Consider the following 23857-nt stretch of genomic DNA (forward strand, 5'->3'; position numbering starts at 1 on the left):
ATCAACACTAATTACATCATTACAGCAGAATAATGTTTCATGGCCACTTTTAAATGTCACATACTTGAAGTTATGCCTTCACAAGTGGATACAACACATTCAAATCAAGAGGGCTTCAAATTGCATTAGCATGATCATGCTAGAAAATAGGCTTATTGTAGATAAGTAATTTTGTGCTGAAATTCACCTTAAAGATTTTAATATCAAGCTCAATATGATCATGCAGAGCAAGTAGAAAAAAATATATACTGTGATCAGAGAGAGCCTTTTTCTCTCTCATACAGCTCCCTGCTGCACAGTCTTTATATATCCTCTAAACACTCCTATTATTCTTGCTCTGCAGGCACGAAACTGTAGCACATGGTGTGTCTATGCTGCATTTCAGTCATTGAATTCACACTTCTATTGCACTTCTAGCTTTTAGAGGCATACCTGGATTTAGAAGTGGATTTCAGCATGACAGGAAAAAAAGCTTGGGACCTATGTTAAGCTTTCATGTAGGTCTGATCATATCTTCACTACATCAGATAGTTCAAAAACAATGTGGCTCATACTGCTAGCATTGCATATCTGTTCACTGACCAATATGATACAGACAAGTTAGCTCGGTATCCCTCCTAGAAGGACTTTGGCACCAGCTGTTACACTGACAGTTTGAACTGCTTGGACACCCTTTAGCAAAAAAGATGAACAGAGCCAAGAGAGGCACAGTGCCAGGGTTTCAATTTTCTTTCTGGCTTGACCAATATCTACTTTACCAACAGTCATAGCTTGGAGAAACCACTTACGGTGACACAGAAAGCAGAGGAGCTAGAAACTGAAACCATGTTGCTTGAATATCTAGCCTCAGCTACCCAGGCTAGATATTTAAGTCCCATTTTTATTTTTTATTTTTTCCTAGAATCCAATCCATGGCCTGGAGACATCTTGAAGCTAGGTTATTTTGAAATACCCCTTCAAGCACATGATATGCTAAAAAAAAAAAAAAAAAAAAAAAAAAAAAAAGGTGAAAGTCTGCACAAGATTACAAAATGCTTTAGAAATTTCCACCTCTCAAAGACATTAGTACAAAACCAGTCCTCACTCAGCAAGAGCTGGTGGCTCCCTGGGGCAGAGAGCCAAAGGCAACAGTGCAGCCAGCTGGATAGGGACTTATGACCCAAAGTCATGGTGAAGACCATATTGCAGGGGCAACACAGGTCTGAGGTCAAGCCAGCCTGCTGCTCAGGACCAAGCTAGCAGTGGACTGTCAGACCCACCATGACAGGCTGAGGTCAGAAGCCTCCAGGCCAGAGTCTATCTCATGAAGTCCATGGTGGGACCAGGACTCCTCCAATATAGCTCAGAGAGGAAGATACGAAAGGTTGAGCTCAAATAAATGCCTGCTCCTGTGGTCTGTATGTAGTAGTGAGGGCTGGAGGCCCCAGATGACGCTGGTTATCAAGGCCTATTAATACCTTCAGGACCCAGACTGTCTTGAGGCGATGTGTTTACAATGTTGTTATTAAATACTAAAAGAAAGTTTGTGTCCTTGTGCTATCTCTCTCTCCAGTCTCTTTATTGTTGTCCCTCCGGGAGGCATTAATGCCAGACTTTGTGAGGGTCATCTGTGGGAAGTTTCAGTAGCAGAAGCAGAGTTTGTGGTTTCCACAAGGCTTCTTGCCAACTTCAAACACAAAGCTGGGGGCTTCTGTTCTGCTGGTGATTTATCGTGCTGGGTGAACAATATGCAAGGACAGTTATGTCCACAAAGGCCTCTCAATTAAATGAATCGGGTACTCTTTCAAAAGCCTGTTCTTCCCTGAGGCACATGAGGTGTTGCTGAAGTTCCAGCTTCGCCAGGTGCTTCATGCTGTTCAGAGGGCTGGAACCCGTTTCATCTATGTATTTGATCTATAGTAAATTAACCTTCTGAGAGGAAGGTTTGCTCTATGACTAACAGCCATCAGGAGACAGAACAGCTCAAGGGATGCTTTACACCTCCGGGTCACTAGATCAAAACAAACTCACTCCAGGTCAGGTATGAGACTGAAACTTACCTGCCAGGTTTCGGTGGGCCATGTGAACAGAGTGGATGGTGTTGTTGCAGCTCCAGCAAGATATAGGCTCTGCAGGCAAGACAGTGAACAAACAGCTCCGGGGACTGATCTACTGTACCATCCATAGGGTAGTTGCTGGAGGTCAAGTTTTTAAAAGCACGATGTCAAGGCAGCGGCAGAGAGCAGGCACGGCAGTTCTCTTGGCTGTGCTCCTTCTCCGGACAGATGTAAGATTTCATCCTCCTCCTGGAGGAGAGTTTTATCTTTCAGATGCACCGCTTTCCCTTTCAAGCGGCTTTGTTCAGGATTCTTTATATATCCCCTTCAGAGCTGAAGGGACGACTGCCTGTTTGCTACAAGTTTTATGGTATCCAAACCCACTTTCCGAGTGAAAATTTGACCGTGTACGCAGCGAAGACAACGGCATGTAGGGGTTTTGAACCATGCCAGCCTGCTTTATAGCCATGCTTTGTTTACATCACCCAAATGTGATTTTCACTTGAAAACAAGGGAACCAAACACCTCCCTGAGGAGCCCCGGGGGCCGGCCTGGGCTCTCCGGCTCCCCGGGCGGGCCGTGGGCAGGCTGGGGGCCGGCAGAGGGAGCCGGGGGAGAGCCGAGAGGTGCCGGGGGGGAACCGGGAGGTGCCGGGGGGCGCCGCCGGTCCTCGCCAATCGCCGCCGGTAGCCGTGGGGGCGGCCCGGAGGCGGGGCGGGCCGGGGCCCATTGCGGCGGCGATGCTGGGGCTGCGCCACGCTGCCGCCTCCCTGCCGCTGCTGCTGCCGCTGCGGGCGGCGGCCGCCATGTCAACCCTGCTGGTGAGCCAGCCGCGCTACGCCTGGCTGCGGGAGCTGGGCCTGCAGGAGGAGAACCCGGGCGTCTACAATGGGCGCTGGGGAGGCAGCGGGCAGGTGAGGCGGGGGGAGGCGGTGGCGGTGGCGGTGGTGGTGCCGTGCCGTGCCGGTGACCGCCCGCCCTGCGCTCCTTTCTGCTCTAGGTGGTGACGACCTACTGCCCGGCCAACAACGACCCCATCGCCAGCGTCAGACAGGTAGGGCTGCCCCAAACACCGCCCCGGGGTCGGGGGCTGCCCTAAAGGCTCGCCCCCAGCCCTCCCTGCCCCCTGGCTCATCCTTCCTCTGCCGAGGGGCTGCTGGCCCCTCTGCGAAGCGTTATCCACTAGAAATGTCCCGTGCTTGAGTTGGATGCTCAATCTTTTCTTTTTTTTTAATTTATTTTTATTTTTTTTGGGGGGGTGGGTGGGGAGCAAGTCACTAACTTTTTCTTTGATCTGCTTCTCTGCCTACGTAGGCGAGTTTGGAGGACTATGAAGAAACAGTAAAGAAGGCTAAAGAGGCATGGAAAGTCTGGGCTGATGTAAGTGAACAGAATTATCTTTTACGGTGTTTGTCTTTTAACGCGTGTCTCTGGCATTTAAAGGCCTATTTAAGTTGGCCTGTTGGTTGAGGGTGTAAAAACATGTTCATGTTCTATACGTTGCATTGAAGCAAAAGTTTGTAACGAGGACCAAGAAACAAAGCCAGACAACTTGCATTCATTACATTAAGGTACAAAGATGAGGACATTGACTTTGCACACTGTTTGCTTTGAAAAGCCTGGCATCTTTACGCAGGCTTGTGCCTGTAAGCCATCGCCAGCAGGTCTGCTGAAGTTCAGGAACCTTGTAAGCGAGCACGTTATTGCTCCGGGCATATTCTAACTTCATGTTGCAGCATGCTTTCTCCTGCGAGAGTTTCGCAGAATATTTGGCTATCTAACTCCTGCTGATAGTCTTGCTTTCAAGGGGTAAGGAAGTCTGATAGTTTTGACTGCACTTTTTTGACCACCAGTCAAATCTTGATATTTCACAAAAGAGCTATGTTATTCCAAAGCTTTAGTGTTATGTTGCTATATCAGATTAGAGCTAAGCTCTGTCTCCTTAGCAAACTGTAGTTCTTAGTGTCCCAGTACAAGCTATTTCCAGGCATCATCCGTTCTCTTGCTGGCCATAAAAAGCTTGTTTTTACAGATACCTGGCATTTCTTTGATGTATTTTGTAAGGTATCATGCATTCTGTGTACTTGATCCAGCAAAGCAGGTTGCCTTATCTAAAGAGAATGAAGTTTAGGACAAACACAACAGCTTTCTTAGGATATGTTAAAACTTGTTCTTTTGTTACAACTTCTGAATATGTTAGTGAGTGGATGCCAGCTCATGATGCGTTTGGAGATAATTTGAAAGCAGTCTACAATAAAAAAGAATCAACAGATCTAATGCTTTAAAATCTCTTCTCAAAGCTGTTTGGTTTTAGTTTGTGAATTTTGTTGGGCTTAATGAGCTTGTCCAAAAGATTTTGACTGTGAAGACATATGTTTGTATCATTTATGGATTCCTCACTTCTCTTCCCAGCTACCTGCTCTTTAGCAGTTTTTAATCCTGTAGATGTTGTATGTATTTTATGAAAATGGCTTATTATTGACTCTAGCCATAGATTCTTATTTAACAAACTGGTACCACATCAAAAAATGTATTAATATTTGGTACGTAGGTTTAATTTTTCTAAGAATTGAGGCTTCTGTCTGTCTCAGCATCTGCTAACAAAATAAGTGTCAGTAGCCATTGTTAAATTGAAAAGAAAGTTTGAAAATATTTTAAGTACACTGCAGAAGCTTAGAAACCTTTAAGAATTCTTTAAAAAATGCTTGTTTCCTGAACTCTGGATGATTTTTCTGGGGCCTTGCGAGTGGTGTAGCTGAACACAAGTATTAGAACTAAGAACTTGAAATCTGCCTTCTTTTGTCAGTATTCAGTGGAACTGAAATTTTGAACAGGCGTAAATATGTGCAGTGTTACTAGTTTCTGCAAGGTAGGAGTTTGTTGTAAAGCAGATAAAAATGAATGCATGATTAGGAGAAGGGGGGGAAGAATTACAGCAACCAGTGATCTCTTGCTACAGGGGTAGCAAATGAGCATAATGTATGCAGCAGAAGTCAGAGATGTTCAATCTCAAATGCATTCTTATGTTTTCTTTTTTTTTTTTTGACTAGATCCCTGCACCAAAACGTGGAGAAATAGTACGACAGATTGGCGATGCCCTGAGACAAAAAATCAAAGTTCTAGGAAGCTTGGTAAGGTGTTTTAAGGAGCAGCCTGACTTTAGAGGGGGGAAAAAAAAGGTCAAAACTGTTTTGCTCTTGTTTTAATGTACTACTCTGCAATACTAACCTTAGTAACCATTAAAGTGCTGTTGGTTCTGTTAACTTGCATAAAGAACTTTAAATTAAAAAAAAAAGTATTATAGCATTCTGACACCCTACACTGAAAATGGTATTTCTTGTTGGGCAAACCAAGTGTAATTTGTTCTGAGCCTGTAAATTGAAGAGAGTTACAACTGCTGCCATGCTGTTTTCCCACTTGCCTGCCAGATAGAGCACCGTCGTATACTTAAGATATCCTGAAAAAGATCTTTCTCTAACACAGAGCTTTTAACCTTGAGCCCTTTTCTGGTGTTCTGCAGGGTTTTGAGAATTGACATGTGGTGGTATAAGGCTTCAGAAGGTGAGATGGTCTTAATGAGATCTTCTTGCAGTGCTGTGTAGGATGTAAAGGTTGAAGGACCATTCCTTTAAAACGCTCACTAGTTACTAGGGAAGAAAAGGGGACAAGTGGGGAGCTTGCCGCTTTCCTTTTACAAGGCTTGCCAGTATGTGCTGCTATTCAGAAACAGCTATCCTTGAATAACTCCATGTGTAGTCAAACCCATACTGTTAGCCTACAAAACTTTGCTCTGCTAGTTCCCTAGATGCTGGCTCCCTGTGAGAGTTTATGTGGTATAGAAGTACATTTGTATTCAAAAACGTTATAGCTTCCCAGTGTGTGGACAGACAGCAGTTTGTATGTTCCTGTCGTGGTTTAACCCGGCTGGCAGCTAAATACCACGCAGCTGTTCGCTCGCCCTCCCCCCTCCCTCTCTGGGACGGGGGAGAGAAATGAAAAGTGAAGCCCGTGAGTTGAGATAAAGACAGTTTAATAAGACAGGAAAATAATAATAACAAAATAATAATAACAATAATAACAATAATGTTACAATGATGATAATAGTACTACTACTAATAATATGTACAAACAAGTGATGCACAATGCAATTGCTCACCACCCGCTGACCGATGCCCAGCCTAACCCCGAGCAGTCCGGCCCCCTCCCCCCGGCTAGCCACCCCTATATATTGTTTAGCATGACGTCAGATGGTATGGAATACCCCTTTGGCTAGTTCGGGTCACCTGTCCTGGGTCTGTCCCCTCCCAGCTCTTACTGCACCCCCAGCCTGCCTGTTGGCAGGACAGAGCAAGAAGCTGAGATGTCCTTGGCTTGGTATAAGCACTGCTCTGCAACAATTAAAGCATCGGGGTGTTATCAGCACTCTTCTCATCCTAAGCCAAAACACCGCATTCCAGCAGCTACTAGGAAGAAAATTAATACTGTTCTAACTGAAGCCAGGACAGTTCCTTAGAGAAACCTTGTTGTGTGTTTGTAGTTTTCCCAAACAGATAATGAGCTCTTCCAGGATAGGGGCTGAATCTCAGGGTGAAAGCTGTGTAGTAGGTGTCCAGGTATTCAGACTTCTCTTGGCTGTAGATTTTGAAACTGGCATACACAAAAGTGAGCAGTATGGCAACTCACCTTTACATGTTCAATTGAGACTTTAAAGCCTAGCCTCAGAATGTCCTTGCCAATTGTTCAGATGTATTTCTAATACTTCCACAGGCTCAACTATTTGTTTCTGATGCCTCTTGATAGCTGTCCACAGGGGTTTTTCCTTCTGCCTTGAGATGGCCAGGCATCCTGTTTGCTGAGTGTGGTGCTCAGATGCTAAATGATTTGTTCCCAACAAATAATGTGTTACATAAAACCTTTATATTCTGGTCTCTCCCTTCTCAAATGTCTTCCCTTTCTTCAGGATGAAGCAGAAATCAGATGTGCAGTTTTCCTGTGAGCAGAGTAGCCTAGCAAGGATTTGGAACCATAGGCATCATAGCAATACCTATAGATGTATTTAGTCAGCTTTATTTTAATCTCTGCATGGAGAATAAAATCTTATGGCAATCATTGAACCCGACTCCTCGCTTAACAGCTTTTTAAAAGTGCAATCCTCAGCCTAAAGTGGTAGGTGATACTTGCATAAAGTTACCTGTAGATATCATAGCATCACTGCAAAATTAAGTAGGAGTAAATGGGTAACTTTACAGTTCCTAGGTCAGTAAATTTCCTTACTTATGGAGGAAAATATCTTAAAATATCAATTTACTCTCATCGGCAAACAGTATGTCTGCTGTGTATGCATACGTGCTTCTAACAGAATAGAAGGCTATAGCTTAGGACTGACTTCCGAAGAAAAGCGAAAAAAAAAAACTTGTTACTAAACACCTCACCTGGGTCACTAAAGGACTAAAAATGAGCAGTTGTTTTCATCAATGTTTGAAAATTGGAACTCTCAAACTCACTTTGGGATGTTATAAAATTAGTAGTTTTCTTAAGAAAAAATCTAAATTACTTATGTGGCCAAAAGGGCTAATGGGATCCTGGCGTGCATTAAAAGGAGCATGGCCAGCAGGTCAAGGGAGGTGATCCTCCCCCTCTACTCTGCCCCAGTCAGGCCTCACCTGGAGTACTGTGTCCAGTTCTGGGCTCCCCAGTACAAGAAAGACAGGGATCTCCTGGAAAGAGTCCAGCGGAGGGCCACAAAGATGATATGGGGCCTGGAGCATCTTCCCTATGAGGAAAGGCTGAGAGACCTGGGTCTGTTCGGCCTGGAGAAGAGAAGACTGAGAGGGGATCTCCTCAATGCATATAAATATCTGAGGGATGGGGGACAGAAGGATGTAGCCAACCTCTTCTCAGTGGTTTGTGGGGATAGGACAAGGGGCAGTGGTGCAGGTTAGAGCACAGGAAGTTCTGCACTGACATGCGAAAGAACTTCTTCACGGTGAGGGTGACAGAGCTGCCTAGGGAGGTTGTGGAGTCTCCTTCTCTGGAGACATTCAAGGACTGTCTGGACGCCTACCTGGGCAGCCTGCTCTGAGGAACCTGCTTTGGCAGGAGGGTTGGACCCGATGATCTTTCGAGGTCCCTTCCAACCCCTACAGTTCTGTGATTCTGTGATTTTCTTTTGCTGGAGCAGAGGAATCCTTCCTTTCCAATTTATTTCACACCTGATTGAAAGTGTGTGCGAATGACCTGACAAAAATGTTCTTTGAGCCAAAGCTGTGAATCTCATTGTTGTTGGATACTTCTTTAAATATATTAATTACCTCTGCTGATTAATTTCCTATATTAATTTCCTTCTATTGTATGGGAATGTGACTCTTAATCTGGTTGTCTATTGTGTTTTGTTTTTTTTTTTTTCTTTAAGCTGTGAATATTTTAGGAATAGGTGAATCTCTTCTAGTGAAAAAATCTGCATTGAATCTTACTTGGTGTACAGATAAACCTAATAATAGTAGGAGATAAAAAGTACTGGAAACGAGTATGAATTACAAAAAAAAAAAAAAAAAGAATTGTGTCTTGTTCTTAATGTTTTCAGGTCTCATTGGAAATGGGAAAGATTTATGTCGAGGGTGTTGGGGAAGTGCAGGAGTATGTTGATGTCTGTGATTACGCTGTTGGTTTGTCCCGAATGATTGGTGGACCTGTTTTGCCTTCAGAAAGTAAGTATGTGTGCAAATTTTTTTTTCTGTATTACTGAAGGGATGGGGTTGTAATATCCTAAATATATAGTGACATATCTCAACAAAAACGCTGTGCTGTGAGTTATTTATGGAGCATGTTGTCTAGGAACAGATGTGCTGTTAGGCAGTAACACCACTGCCAGAAGTGTCTGTCCTAGGACTTGTATCAAGTGAGGCAAGAGATTTCTCCTCTGCTCTCTGAAGCATTAGATTCTCTTTGCCATCTCAGTAGTGAAGGCGGTAGAGGAAAGTATGCAAAAAGTTTGTCGGTGTGCTTAGATCTGAGAGGCCTTTTGTTGGTTATTGATTAATAAGCAACCAGCATTCAGTTAACTGAAGAGTTAAAGTAGAAAAAGTTCACGCTGCCACGTTACTATTTTTTTAAAAGTCTAGTTAATCTTGTTCCAGTAGGCTGAACAATACAGCTTGCAATACAGCTCTCCAGAAGCTAACGCTCTGATGAACAGAGGAGTGCTGCAAAGTCCCTTGTTCACAGGGCTTTGTGATTTCCTTTTTGAAAAACATTCAGTGGTTGCAAATTGCGGTGTGTTGTGTCTTTGCCTCCAGGACCTGGCCATGCGCTTATAGAGCAGTGGAATCCTGTTGGCTTAGTCGGAATCATCACGGCCTTCAACTTCCCTGTCGCAGTTTATGGGTGGAACAGTGCAATTGCAATGATCTGTGGAAATGCTTGCCTCTGGTATGATGCAGCTCTCCTATGTGCTAACAGTATTTTAAAACTGCAGAGCTATTATCTCAGACATGTACTTGTTATCAAACATCACTTGTATCTGTGTGTTTGATTCCATTTATGTAGGCTTAATTTATTTGTATTCTTAATGTTCACTTGTAGTCAAAAAAAATTTTCTTTTATGGTAACCTCAGTGACCTCTTTATTAAATGTTGAGATCCAGACCTGCACAAGGCTCAGGCAGATGGCAAGTTAGTGAAGAAACAAGGTTTAGGTCTTGCAGCACTGATATTAACAACAGAAGGAAAAACACTTTCACAATTGGTACAGTTCAAATTAAAAATTTAAATTATTGTATTGTCAGTTAAGTAATTGACTTTACTTTCTCTCTACACTCCAGCTTCATTGCCATTTAACTGCTTCACTTAAATGTCTGGCCTTGCTCTTGTTCATGCTGAGCTCAGTAGGAGCTCTGAATGCTCAACTGTGGACAGAAACACATGAATTGTCTTAACATATATCTGATAACCAGCCTAAGTTTGCTGTATTTGACATACCATGAAATTGCATATTTAATTATTTTTTTCCCCTTTTAGGAAAGGTGCTCCTACAACATCCCTCATCAGTGTTGCTGTTACAAAGTGAGTTCTGGTTTCTTTGCTTTCTGTCTTACATTTTAAACAACTTGTTTTCTGTCTGAGGTAGTGCTCAGTGGTGAGAAATGCTTTCTCTTGTTACATAAAATGTATACAGTATATATAGCATGTTACCTGTACCATTACCATCTTTTCTGGGACCAGTTCTGTGCTTCTCCTGAAAAAGGTCTAGCTCTGTGGCTTCCTTCCCTGTAAAAGATGAATTGCTCATGAAATTCACCTACCCATAATCACACACTCATGTTTTAGAATAATCTGTTTATTTGGGAGTCTCAGCCCCACATCAGCACTATTTTTGTTTTTTGTTTGTTTTGGTTTTGGCAAATTCTTCTGTCTGTCTGTGAAGACGTATCTCCTGAAGATGTGTTCACACAGTCCTTATTATCTAAAACTAGTAACATCACAACATACCTTTCCAGGGTTCAAAACCCATTCCTGATACAGAGAACTCTGAAGCATAGTGTCATAGTGGTACATATTCTAGGTTTATTGCTACTTTGTTTTACTGTATTAGCATTTTAAATACTTACCTACTGCAAGCTAAAAATAAGGTTTATTTTTATATTCTAAATATAAAAGGTCCCCTTCAAAATAACTAACTAGTATGTCTTGTAGCTTTAAAATGGGCCTCAAAACATGGCCACAAGCTACCTGTAAGTATTTTAAGTAACCTCATGAAGTTATATGTCTCTTTCTAACGGTGAAAGACTACATATGGCCAGAAAGACTACATATGGCCACTGATCTATGTTTCTCTATGCCAGTTGTGTGGATACATATGGGATATAATTTTGAGTCTTACTTCTGCCTGAGCAGTGATTATAACACCAAGGTCCTTGAATGGAGAAGTGTGCGTGTTTTTTGCAAACTTTTTAACTGCAAGACTTTTTTTTTTTTTAAACCTGATTCTTCTTCATTTGCATGGTCAGATAGTTTTAATGGCTCATTGCCTTTCATGTGCACCTGTCAGAAATCTCTGAAATTTTTGCATCTTTGATTCTAGGATAATTGCCAAAGTCTTGGAGGATAACAAAATACCTGGAGCAATCTGTTCTCTGGTCTGTGGTGGAGCAGACATTGGGTAGGTAACATTTCTTGTGTTTTGTGAATGTGGATAGAGGACAAATAATATTATTGAAAGGATTCCTGGTTTTAAAATTAATCCCATCTCCAGGAGTTGCCTGTACAGGCAAGTACAACATAAAATTCCACTAATCATATACTTTTTTTCACTTTCTTGCCTGTTAGCATTTCAGACCACTTGTAGAGGAGAATACTTCGCCATTTGCCATGCTCACGTAGGGACTGTGTACTTGCATATAAGTGCAAAATGAGTAAAAGTGTTCCATGTGATTATTGCAATGTGGAAATTCCTAATACAAATATATACTTGAGAGTTTCAGGAGGAGAAGTTAAAAAAATAAATATGGTAACCATTAAAAATCATAGGTGTGCTTATCTTCTTAGGGAACACAACAATGGGAACTGATCTCACTGTGTAGCTTGGGCTGAATTGCAAAGTTAATACAGGTGATGAACTTACAGTTTGGCATGAAACAGGGGAGGGAAACAGTTGTTCCTCTTTTCTGAGTGAGAAGCTTTCCTGATGTCTGCTCAGTCACTTAATTATGTTTGGTGTATGTGAAAGGTGTGAGTATCTTTTCCAGCTATTTGCTCTTCTAATAAATGTATGTCTTGTTGTGCAGGACAGCAATGGCAAGAGATGAGAGAATGGACCTGTTGTCCTTCACTGGCAGCACAAAAGTGGGCAAACAAGTAGCGCTTATGGTTCAGGAGAGATTTGGTGAGTGTCAGGGCTGGGATCTTTTCTTCTTTTGTTTCCGTGGTTGCAAAAGGTAGGGCAATCCCATATTATTTTAAAATTACATCTTATTTCACTTACCTCCTTTGTTAGCTTTTTTTCAGCTTGATGGGAGTAGGATGAGGAAACAGCTCAGAACTAACTATTACATTTTTCATTTAGTTCAGTCACAATATCAGGATTTTTTTTTCCCAAGATGTCCACAAATCCATGGTCCTGCAGTTAATTTGGAGGTTTCTGTAGCTGTATTGTATGGAGATTTACAAATGGACAGATGGGGCCTATGGTCTTTTGGCAACTCCTTTCATGGGAAAACACTCCTTTGCCTTCTACTACTTATAAATACGGGAGAAAAGTTAGGACCTTTGAGGTACCATATTTGTTTCAGATATTCAAGGATGCATAGCTGTGAGTCCATGCCCAGCTGCTGGATTCTAACTCTTTAGTTAGAAGTTTCATTGTGAACAAGACTTCCTTATTTTGCATATTTGAAGTTTGTTAGTGTCGAAAAATTCAGAACACCTTGCAAAGGTTCACCTAGAAATAGATTCTGATTCTTTCTCTCAGATTTGAGATAAAACAGGTGCCATAGAAATACACAAGCCTGCTTAAGTGTTATTTTTTTAATTTATACATTTCAGTCTGAATAGTAACTCCTCCTCTTCTTCATTTGCCTCATACTATTTATCCTGCAGTTTGTTTTGCATTCTTCTTTTTCTTTTCCAGTGCTATTTTCACCTATTTTTTTAAAAAAAGCTTTTTTTTTTCTGCTCTAGCTGTTCTCCAGGTATTTTTCTTCACATTATGTGATAGATGTAGTATTCAGTGTAATTTTCTACGTTAACTAGTGCAATTAGATGACTACACTGTCTATACAGAAGAATACATGTAATGAAACCTAGCTTTAATTAGAGATGATTTTACTGAAATTTACTGAAATGCGCAATAAACACGTGCAATTGATATAATTCTGTGTGTTTTTATTAGGCCGGAGTCTGCTGGAACTGGGAGGAAACAACGCCATTATTGGTAATATGCAGTGTAGAAATTTAGTCCCATAGATGTTATTTGGAAGTTAGTATATAAATGTTCATAGCATTTTTATTTATTTATTTATTTTTACACTGGGGGGTTTAAAAAGTCCTTAGTGGAATGTGGTTGTATTTTTTTTTTCTCTTTCTGTCTTCGGTGTTCTTGAGGGGTAGTGCTTTAGGATGAAAATGAGAATTCAAATTCATATTATTACTTTTGATTTGAAAAATTGAATTGGCGAAGCAGTAGGCATCAGTAATGTGATGTGGACAATGCTGCTAATGAAATTTGGATCTACTCTGAACATGACACTTTTAGCATTTTAGAGTATAAGTACATCTACATATATATGTAGGCATACATGTATATATATGACACCTAAGATAGTATTTTACTTGAAAGTAAAGCATGTAGGTATTCATTTCAGTAGCCTGTTTTACAGGTTCATGTAGTTTAGGGCACGTTCTGATTCCCAGATAAGCATGATGCAAGTTCTGTAACACTGAGTGGTATGACAGAAAGAAAATATAAACCAACTGAATACCTAAGCTGCTGTTCTAAGAAGACCGTGTTACAGCCTTCTTTTTCACCTTTGCTGTGAATTGAACAAATGTTGTTGCCTATCTAGAATATTGAGCACTTTTGAAAATCTGGTATGATCCATTTCTTTTTTCTTGCCTGTGCTGTTTGGCACAAAGTAGTGTAAACTTGTTTTGTCATAAGAGAAATGTTTCCTTTTTCATATAAAAGTCCTGCTTTTTCTGAAATTGACTTTGAATGATTACATGAAAATTGCTTTCTTGGACTTATTTCCAGATTTAGTAATAGTTTTGGACACGGAGAATTCTGTGGGACTGGTTAAGCTAAATGATATATTGGGGGTCTTCTGAGGCTTATACATACAGGCTTTGATATAAGATTCTCATGTCTCTGGACACGTGAATTTGTTCAGCTCATTTGTGTTTTACACTACTGTGAACCTGTGCCTTACAGCTACCTTTTTTTTTAATGCTATCAAGATATCCTTTACCATTGTTTCTGTATGCAACTAGACTTCTACTCATGGAGGGAAGGTGAAGAAGTGGCAAGAAATTGCTTGTAATTTTTTGGATTAAAATGAAGCTGAGATACTTTGCAAATTTTATCATGATAGGCTCTTTAGTTCAAATTCTTAGGTTCAAAGCTATGTTTATGTCCAGTTGCAGGTGTCTAATTCCAGGTACAATGGGAGTTTTGGGGTGTTTCTGTGTATCTTAGTGTACTATGCTAGTGCTGCCATTCCTAATGCTTCTTGAGCAACATATCAGAGTTTATTATATTCTTTCTAGTGTTTTTGGTTTTGTAAGTTTAGAGAACCTTCAGCACATAAACATCAGTTTTCATCTTGTCTGTTTTTTTAAGTAACATTGCGATGTTTAACTTTTAAGTGTTTGAAGACGCAGATCTGAACCTAGTCATCCCATCTGCTCTATTTGCTGCTGTGGGAACGGCAGGTCAGAGGTGCACAACTGCCAGAAGACTGGTAAGTAACAGTGTATGAACTTGTTTGGGTAGCTCTGACTTTAAAATTAATTCCGAATTTGTTCAGAAAATGCTTATCAATTACTAATATTGTGGAGAACAACAAACAGTATTTGTTAGACGTTTTTATTCTGACTAAAATCAATATGATAGGAAAATATGACAGCAGTTTTTCTGGCAGATGAATTATAGTTTATCACTATAATTCTAATTCCAGAGAGGTTTTTTTTTGAATTTGTTTCTCACATGGCCCTAAAACTTTCAAATTAAAACTCATCATAATTCCTGTATTTCTCTTCTGTTGCATTGCAAGAACTCATTCCTGTGTGCCTGCTTCAAATTATGGTTTGTGGAGTTTAAATTTCAGCAGTGCAAGGGTGCATGTGTTGCTTGCATGTTTTTTCCTTCTTTGTTTTTTTTTACCAATCACTGAGCAAATTTAAATGTATCACATGTGTTTGTTTTTTTTTTTTTTCCAGAATTGGGTTGATTGGGTAAATTTTTGTAAAGAAAGATGTGGTTTAACTTTGTGCAGATAGGAGGGGTGGTAATTCCTCAAATTACAGCAATAAAAATCACTTGAGTATTCGTACCAAAATGCTTAGCTTAAGAGTTTACAAAATGTGTGGGTATCATTGATCTGTAATGCAGTTAAATTAAAATGTATTTTTTTCTTTGATTCTTTTAAATCTTCATGATTTGCTTTCATGGTGGTGCTAGCTATATTTATATATCAGGCTTTGCTCTTGTGTTTATTTTCACATATGGTATTTGCTGAATATGAGTAATAATACTTATATTATTACTTTCTTTACTTTACTTTACTTTACTTTACTGCACTTTCTTCATCAGTACATCAGGCTTAGTGGCACAGGCTTCATTGTCTTACAGCCTTCTTACCATGTTTTGTTTTTAGTTCCTCCATGAAAGCATCCATGATGTGGTGGTAGAAAAGCTTGCAAAAGCTTATGCCCAGGTCCGCATTGGTGATCCATGGGATTGTAAGTAGCTCTTTCCAACTCATGGCCTTAGGAGACATGTTTCTGTTTGCATCTTTTTGTTTAAGTTCCAAAATGATTATAGGTCAAAGATACCTAATTTTAGCAGTTTACTGGGGAATGGTTATAGCTAGTTTAATTCAGAATACGAACCCTGAAAGGGAGATGGAGAATCCAGCTACTACTGTTACTGTTCATCTTGGACAGGTTAAATAGTTACTCTCAAAATGCTATGATAAAGAATGTTATAAAAAGTTGTCCTGAAAGAATTTTTTTGTGTGTGTGTGTTTTGTTTTTTTCTTTGTTTGTTTTAGCTGACACTCTGTATGGGCCTCTTCATACCAAAGAAGCAGTGAAAATGTTTCTTGATGCAGTAGAACAAGCAAAACAACAAGGTGGCTCTGTGGTCTGTGGTGGAAAGGTGACTTACTTTTATTCTCCCTGCTGCAGTTAGTCTTCTAGGAAAGAAATACAGCAACATGGTAGCTTAGGCCAAGATTGCATTTTGGTTTGTCATGTCATCCATTACAGGATGTTATGTTAATCAGTCAAAGAATGTCGGAATTGCAATCCTGTGCTTAGGGTAAAGATAGCTCTACTTACTCTACTCCAAGAAATGGCAATGAGCCTTTGTCCATTCAGTCACGTGATGAAAATACAAATGACAATGTAAATAGTGCCTAACAAACACATAACAAAGAAAAAATACTGTTCTGTGACTGGATTCACAATGTCAAACTTCAAGAAGCATTAGAGATTCAAAAAGTCACTTGCTCATCTTCATCGTATGTGATGTTTAACTCTCCCGGACATAAGGATCTGATAATTCTTGTTTTTACAGGCATCTTTATTCCTAGTGCCTTTAAAATTCTAATCAGCTTACAAGTAGGAGAAAGGAACTTGTTTTTTGTTTTTTTTTTAACAGCTGGTAGACTTTGAGATTTGGTTACCTGTTTAGTAGACTAAGTAATACCTCTATATATTAAACTTGTAAGCAAGAGTAAAATTCAAGTTATCTGCTCAGATGGTCTGACCTCCGATGTCTGATTGATAGGTACAGCTGTAGTAACCAAAATATTAATGATTCCCTTCCTTCAATGGTACTAAGCAGGATACTGGTTTGGCTGAAGTTAGTCAGTTGTTTCTTCTTTTATATATTTTGAAGGTTATAAATCGCCCTGGAAACTACGTTGAACCAACCATTGTGACTGGCCTTCCACATAATGCACCCATTGTGCACACTGAGACATTTGCTCCCATACTGTATGTGCTGAAATTTAAGGTAAAATAGCAATGTGAAAATAGTCTGGTGTCAGGGATCAGGGATTTCAGGAGAGCAATTTCTGATGTGTGTCATGTTCATGCAATTGTCCTGACAGTTCAAAAAGCACTAACCATAGGTGTGTACTGTGGGACATGAACTGTAATAGCTTACCTCACTGTGTAGCTATATTTATATATTTTCTGTGAAGAACACTGCTGTTAAGATGAGAGTCTGTACAGGAATAGATCTTTGTTGCTCATGTCTGCCTGCTCTAGAGTAGGTTATGTTTTTCAGTGCAGTCAGGGGGAATATTCTCTCTCTGACTTGCTGCATGTGTATGTGCCGAGTGGTACTTAGTGTATTTGTATTCTGGTTGTAACATATTGGAGTTTTCCTGACAGAGCTTCTTTTTAACTGCTTTGCTTTGAGAAGGTGTGGTTTAGCTATTGACATGCTTCTGAACAGGAGGAAGAGGAGGTTTTTGCCTGGAATAATGAAGTAAAACAAGGTCTTTCCAGCAGTATCTTTACCAAGGATTTGGGAAGGATTTTCCGATGGCTTGGGTATGATTAAAATTACTTTTCTACATTCTTGAAATATAAGATTGTTGTATTTTGTGTCTTCTTATGTCTGTACATACTGCTAGTTGAACACTTTACGGCCCTCATTTTAGGGAAGGAGCCTTTCCTGATCCTCAGCAGTAATTGTGTCCTATCTCTTTTCGTAGGCCAAAGGGATCTGACTGTGGCATTGTGAATGTCAATATCCCAACCAGTGGGGCAGAGATTGGTGGTGCTTTTGGTATGTTACTTGCACTGTATGCTTTCTTTTTTCCTTTAAACAATGAAATTCACTGGTACCATTTCTACAGAGTTGCTATTATTCTTAAAGTTTCTTTTTTTTAATGCTGAGTGGATTTTTTAACTAATGACTGTATTAGCTTTTCATGCAAAGAAAAGCTTCAGGTGGAAGTCAAAGCATTGTTACTGTAAAGTTAGTGTAGCTTAGATCTCATTTATTTTTCAAGACTTTAATCGGTCCATTTAAATTACTAAATCTGAAGAAATGAATGAAGTTAATTTCAAATCACACTGCTGTAGCAGAAAACAGAAAAATGACTGGAGGTAGTTGGGTTTCATCTTTTAAAAATATATGGAATACTTAAAAATCAAAGACTGGTATCATTTTGGTTCCTCCATTAAGGTAATGTAACTCAGAATTATGTTTTGAACTTGTTTAGAGATATGTCTGAGTGGAAAACTGTTTAAAATGGAGTTTTAATTAAAGCAGTCTTGAACATACTTGTTATATATGCTTGTGTATGTTTACAAAAAAGTACAGCATAGAGTACTGTTGCAAGAGTCTCACAAGATTTTTGCCTTTCTTTTTTATATACAAAAGAAAATGGGATAGGAAAGAAGAAATATTAATCTGATCATTTAAACAGTATAAGAACCAACACATTCTTGTACAGTTGTCTCACATTAAAATATGTTTAAAACAGCATTCTCTGGTGCCAGTGTGGTGAGACTTTCAACTTTGGACAGATGGTTTTTAGATTGAGAACAGGGAGAGAACAAGCTATGTGAGCTGTACTTAGCGGTATTCTGGTAATTTATTTCAGGTTTAGAACAAGGAAGAGGGAATAGTTTACCCCATGAGTTTTTACAAATGTCTCACCTCCTGAAGTTAGTCCATATTTCCATGCTCCAGAAAATTTTCATGTTTTCATTTATAACCTTTCTCCTACAGGTGGTGAAAAGCACACTGGTGGGGGAAGAGAATCTGGAAGCGATTCATGGAAACTTTATATGAGACGGTCAACTTGGTAAGGCAGACATTTTTAATTGCATTTAAGTGTAAATTACAGATAGATTTGCTAAAGTCCAAAATATATAAATCTGTGACTACAGGAGGTTATCTACACTAAGTGTGAGATAAACATGTAAAAGTGTAGTTTTTCTTTTTCATCATGTAAGAATTTACAACTGTGTTCCTAATAGAAGATGATTTCTTTAAAGACCTATCTTTACTCACCATTCCTCAAAGGGAAAACCTCTTTCTACAGAATAGGGCAATTTGTAAAAGCTGGAAAAAGAGTTTATTCTTTAAACATGGTTTATTTATTTAATAATTTGTTTATTTTTTGATTCCCCTCTTGCCTAATCTTAAACCAAGCTAGAAATTAGATTACTGGAAACTTTCAGGAAATACGTGAAGTGGCACCCACAGAGAGGGGGCCATTATTGCCAATGGGATGATAATTTGTTGAAGTGTTGGGTGTCTTTCCATGAGTCTGATGATGGTTGGCCTCTAGCAGTTATCTTTCCCATTCCCTCCCCGGCATTTTCCTTTGCTAACTTGGTTACTGTGTGAAGACATATGAATGTGAGAAATCACACGTTGATTTCCTATATGGATGTTCTGTTGTTAAGAGATGAAATAAGGGATTATACTTCGATCTACCAAGGAAGAGAGCACAGGGAATGTGGTCTTTCCCTTTATGTGGATACTGTTCTGGAAACTGAACTAAAGACAGCTGATGACTTTGAACAGACAAACCATTCCCAGAAGTCTTTCATATCTATTTAACAGCAGTCAGAAGCAATGTACTTGGGAAGTGGGCTGCATAATCTGTCTCAGTGATTGAGCTTCATCTCTAAATACTTGTTTCTCTTCCAGTACAATCAACTACAGCAAGGATTTACCTTTGGCTCAAGGAATCAAGTTTCAATAACAACGTTATGAATGGTCATGCCATGAACTCCTAACATTTCAGAACCATGCACCTTCTAAGCCCCATGGCGAAGAAAATTAATTGCCTAAAACCTGGCTGCATCAATGATGATTCTGTCAAAAATCAGATACTCTAAAATTGCTTAACTTTTAATGTATGAAATTACTACTTCTGTCTTCAACTGAGAAATCTGCGGTCTTTGGGAAGAAGGGAAGGTGGCCAAAATTAGCAAACTTGGATTGAGGTGGGCTGGATAGTCTTCTGTTGCCTTATCATTGTACTTCAATATCATCATTGTCTGTATCTCTTGCCTCCTTACAATTTGCTAATTATTTCCATCTAGTGGGTCTATACTTCAAACTGCATGTTGAATTTCCTACGGTTACCTGGTGCTATGGGAGCTGGGCAGTGCAGCGCTATTTTTCAATGCATAAATAAACGTACCTTTTGTGAAATTCCTTAGGCTTCTAGTTTTTTTTGCTCACTGTTTTGAAGCAGAAACTTTGAGCAGTCCATCCATTTCCTCTCACTGAGCTGACAGCTGGGAGGAACGTAGTTCAGCTAAATGAGCCACTTTAGTTTTCTGCATCTTTTTTGGAAAGGACACTTTTGCCCCGTGTGTTGGGAAATAATGGGAAAGATCAAGGGTTATTGCAGGCTTGTGTAACCATCTCTTAGGCTAGAAGGTTTGAGAGCTGATTGAGGTTGCCATGGCCCTTTTCACATCCTTCAATCAAATGAGCTGAAGAACCAGATGTGCAGCCAGGAGGGAATACTTTTCTAGCAGGGATTTGCTGTGGAAAGGCAAGTTGTTTGTGTGCAATTTCAAATTAGGTGGCATTTTCTCATGGAGACTGAAGACTACAGACACTGGGAGGTCATTTGGGAGTCTAGCTCAGAATGCAAGGCAAGAAAAGGCACAGTGCTCTTATGCTGATTTTTTTTTCACTGAGTAACTTCAGAGGTTTTTTATGCATTACTTTTGGTAAAAAATTATTTTCCACTAGGTTTTACATACATACCATGCTTCCACAATCTCTGAACGTGGCAGAACCGTTCATTTTGAGCTCAGATTATAGGACACAGATGTAGCTTTATATTTATCTTGATTCTAAGATTTGACATATAGCAATGTTGTCCAAACAGTGTTAGAGGCCCAGCATAGTGCAACACCAGCTGTTCTTTCAACATAATTTCTAGTTTTAAAACAAATAGTGTTTTAAATTTGCATCTGTATTATGGAAAATGTTTCAAGTGGCACTTCCTAAAGAGCAAACAGTAGGCAGTTAAAGTTTTTTCATACTGGAGATCATGAGTCTCTCACATTCAGGTGAACTCTCCTGAAGTTCTTTGTGCTTGGCCATTTAACTAGGGAACAGATTTCTTGAAAGAAATTTGCACGTAGAAAGATATTTGCACATAGAAGGAACTGAAATTCCTAAAGCAGACATATAAATCATTAGCAGATAGACCACAAAAAAACAATCTAATTTCCGTTTTTTTTTCTTTTTCCTGAAAATAGCACCAGTTATAGAAGTTCCGTTCTTTAACACCATTCTGTGTCATGGAGTGTCTTTATGAAATTGTCTTAACAATGAAAAATAAGCAAAACTTTTCTTTTTCCTATTCATACTGCTTATTAATAGTTTTTGGGTAACCTTATTATGTCACATCTGTTTTTTTTTTTTAGAACATAAAAGGCCTCCTCACTTTTTTGGAGAAAATGATTTCACAAATCCAGTGGTTTCTGTGTGCAGGAATAACGTTAGCTGTGCAATCTGGCTTTAAATACATGAACTCAAGCCATGGTGGAATAGAACAAAAATGGATGGTGACAAGTATGAATGGAAAAAAAATACAGGAATGTCATTGTGAGCGTGACTGAGCTTTACAGCAAATCTGCTAAGTTATTTTTGAAGTTTATTTTGAAATTTTGATGTATAACAATCCCTTCTTCAACACAAACTTGAGTAGTCTTGTAGAAGACTCTCAGCTTCAAATACTTTTGTAACTACCTCTGTGAATAGGCACATCAGATGCACTTTGATTACAATTTGATCCTGACTTTTGCTGAATGTATAAAATACTGTTGCAAAGATGATGTTAGGTGCATTGTCATTTGACTTCTAGTATGGCATTGCAAGTGATAATCACATTTCATCTGTTTTCCAGACAACTCTGGATTCTTTAAATGATATTTCCAATCTTGCTTCTCTCCACCCCTTTATTTAGTCACTTATTCTTGAAGAATGTTACCTGAATTGACTAGCTGTCTTCCAGTGAGGGAGGTCTAGGGAAACTGCCTTAAAGAGAGGATCCAGTTGCAGAGAGTAATAGGTTTGGGAAGGGATTTAGATGCTTATGAACAGTCATGATTATGACAAAGTAATAAAGTCAAGTAAGCTTACAGATAACGTAAACACCCTGTTACTGAATTTTTGCTTTAGTTAGGAAAGTCCATTCAGGAGATTTTAAGCTGCATTATCTGTCATTGGCTTATCTCACTGAAGAAAAACATTTTGAGTGTTCATAAATACATCTTGGAGCTTCTAGTATATGCAGCATGGTGGAACTTGCAGTTACAATACAAACTCTACCAGCAGCTTCCACCGTTGCATAAACTTAATTACCTCTGACTGTGTAACACCAGTGAATAACAAGTGTTAAATGACACATGATCAATAATTCATTTATTAGCACAGTATTGCTTACTGTGAAATGACCTTGACGGGAACAGTCTCGCAAGTAACTTACTTTCTTTTGGACATGTTAATTTTAGCCAAAGTAAAATGCTAATTCTGCTGTTTTAATTTTTACTTATAAACAAACACAGCAGTTAATTTTTTAATGAATGGTGAAAAATCAAAACTGCAGGCTGTGAACTGCTGCTACTCTTCCATTTTACTGCATCTTATCACAGTTTCTAATAGCACAGAAAATAGCAGGCTATTGTTACTGGAGCTGTTTTCAGGAGCCAGGTAATACGACTTGCCAATAGCAGGATTCAACTTGGATTTTTGCAAATAGCAGCCCTGCAGTGCTATAATTAAAACAATTGGAAAAGTGCTCATTGTTGTCTTTCAGTATTTTCGGTTTTCTGCTGGACAAGGAAATCTTCCATCCAGGGCAGACAGGTAGTGGAGTTTGTTTTATTATGCGGGACCCTGGATCCTTGTTTCACTCAGCAACATCTGCTAGTAATGAAAAACAAAATGAATTAGTGCAATTATTTCAGAGGTCTCTTGGCACAAAATGGATGACACAAGCTTAAACCTGCAGAAACCCTAACAACAGAATTGCATTACTCATATTCTCAATGGTCACTTTTATTCCTCTTGCCAAGGAAAATCAAAGTGAACTTTAGGTATGAGGCAGTAGAAAGAAACACATTACTCCAGCATCCCTTGAGGATGGTTATAAACCGACTTCCCCCGCAGGGCTAGTGCAGCGTTGCAGAACTATTCTCCAAACCTTACTCCATGTAACTCACACTTTGCTGTCTCTTTATGGCAACATCCCTGTCATGTGCACCAAACGTCTGACCCAAGAATTCCCCTGCTAAATCCAGGGAAGAACCGAGGCCACTGTTTTGGATAGCCCTAATAGCCCCAGTTGCCTAAACTGGTTTCGATGCCACCTCTTCTCTGTGCTAGGGATCTTTCCTCTTGTGTTAGCACCGCCAAGCCCAATTGCATCTGGGGTCCTGTGTCCAGTTTGGTCTCCCCAGAGCAGGACAGCCATTGACTCCATGGAACAGGATGCAACAGAGATGGGCCATCTACTGTAATACACCACATCTGAAATGGAGAGGGAGGCTTTTGTTCACCCTGGAGACTAGAAGGGAAAGGAGAGCTCTTGTGGATATCCTCAGCTCCTTTGGGGTGGGGGAACAGGAAGGATGGATCCAGGCTCTTCAGATGTACACAGAAACAGCACCAACTAGAGACCAAAGGAGTCCCTTCTTTCGTAGGCCTAGGAAGAGAGACCCCTCGGGGTCCTCATCTTGGATACGTCTATTAGGTATTCTTTGTAAAACTTGGCTCCACAGATTTACCCTGATTTCAGAAGTTAGGAAGAGACTCTTAATGTGTTCCATCCAAACCAGTTGGCAGCCAGTCACCCTTGGTCTTCCCCAGAGCTCTGTCTTGAGTCCAGTTTTGTTTAAAGTTTTTATCAATGATTTGAATGAGGGGACCAAGTTCACTCTGTGAGTTTCCAGATGTTGCCAAATGAGGCAGGAATGTCAGTCTGCTTGAGGATAGGAAAGCCTTGCAGAGGAATCTGGATGGGCTAGCTCAATAAGCTGAGTCCAATCACATGGCATTCAACAAGGGTAAGTGCCAGGTCCTGGACCTGGGTCTTAACAACCCCA

The 23857-nt window shown here is 39.8% G+C and overlaps 1 protein-coding gene across 1 annotated transcript; it reads left to right on the top strand.

Annotated features, from left to right (window-relative positions):
• The first annotated feature begins 2765 nt into the window (after nucleotides 1-2765).
• On the top strand, nucleotides 2766-19943 carry ALDH7A1 (aldehyde dehydrogenase 7 family member A1). Its single transcript, XM_084304965.1, has 18 exons — nucleotides 2766-2950; nucleotides 3037-3090; nucleotides 3351-3416; nucleotides 5087-5167; nucleotides 8620-8743; nucleotides 9332-9464; nucleotides 10052-10096; nucleotides 11115-11192; nucleotides 11818-11915; nucleotides 12921-12962; nucleotides 14393-14487; nucleotides 15403-15487; nucleotides 15799-15905; nucleotides 16650-16766; nucleotides 17214-17311; nucleotides 17476-17549; nucleotides 18501-18576; nucleotides 19431-19943. The coding sequence occupies exons 1-18, from the start codon at nucleotides 2777-2779 to the stop codon at nucleotides 19483-19485; spliced, it is 1602 nt and encodes a 533-aa protein (XP_084161091.1). The 5' UTR covers nucleotides 2766-2776; the 3' UTR covers nucleotides 19486-19943.
• The last annotated feature ends 3914 nt before the right edge of the window (nucleotides 19944-23857 follow it).

This window comes from Netta rufina, assembly GCF_964035555.1.
Source record: "Netta rufina genome assembly, chromosome: Z".
NCBI lineage: Eukaryota > Metazoa > Chordata > Aves > Anseriformes > Anatidae > Netta > Netta rufina.

Bases quoted from the DNA above. Each gene is read 5' to 3' on its own strand.
- ALDH7A1 (XM_084304965.1), top strand. From the start codon at position 2,777: ATGCTGGGGCTGCGCCACGCTGCCGCCTCCCTGCCGCTGCTGCTGCCG. The intron at 8,744-9,331 runs GTAAGTATGTGT...CTTTGCCTCCAG, and splicing joins ACCTGTTTTGCCTTCAGAAA to GACCTGGCCATGCGCTTATA. The intron at 12,963-14,392 runs GTAATATGCAGT...TTAACTTTTAAG, and splicing joins AGGAAACAACGCCATTATTG to TGTTTGAAGACGCAGATCTG.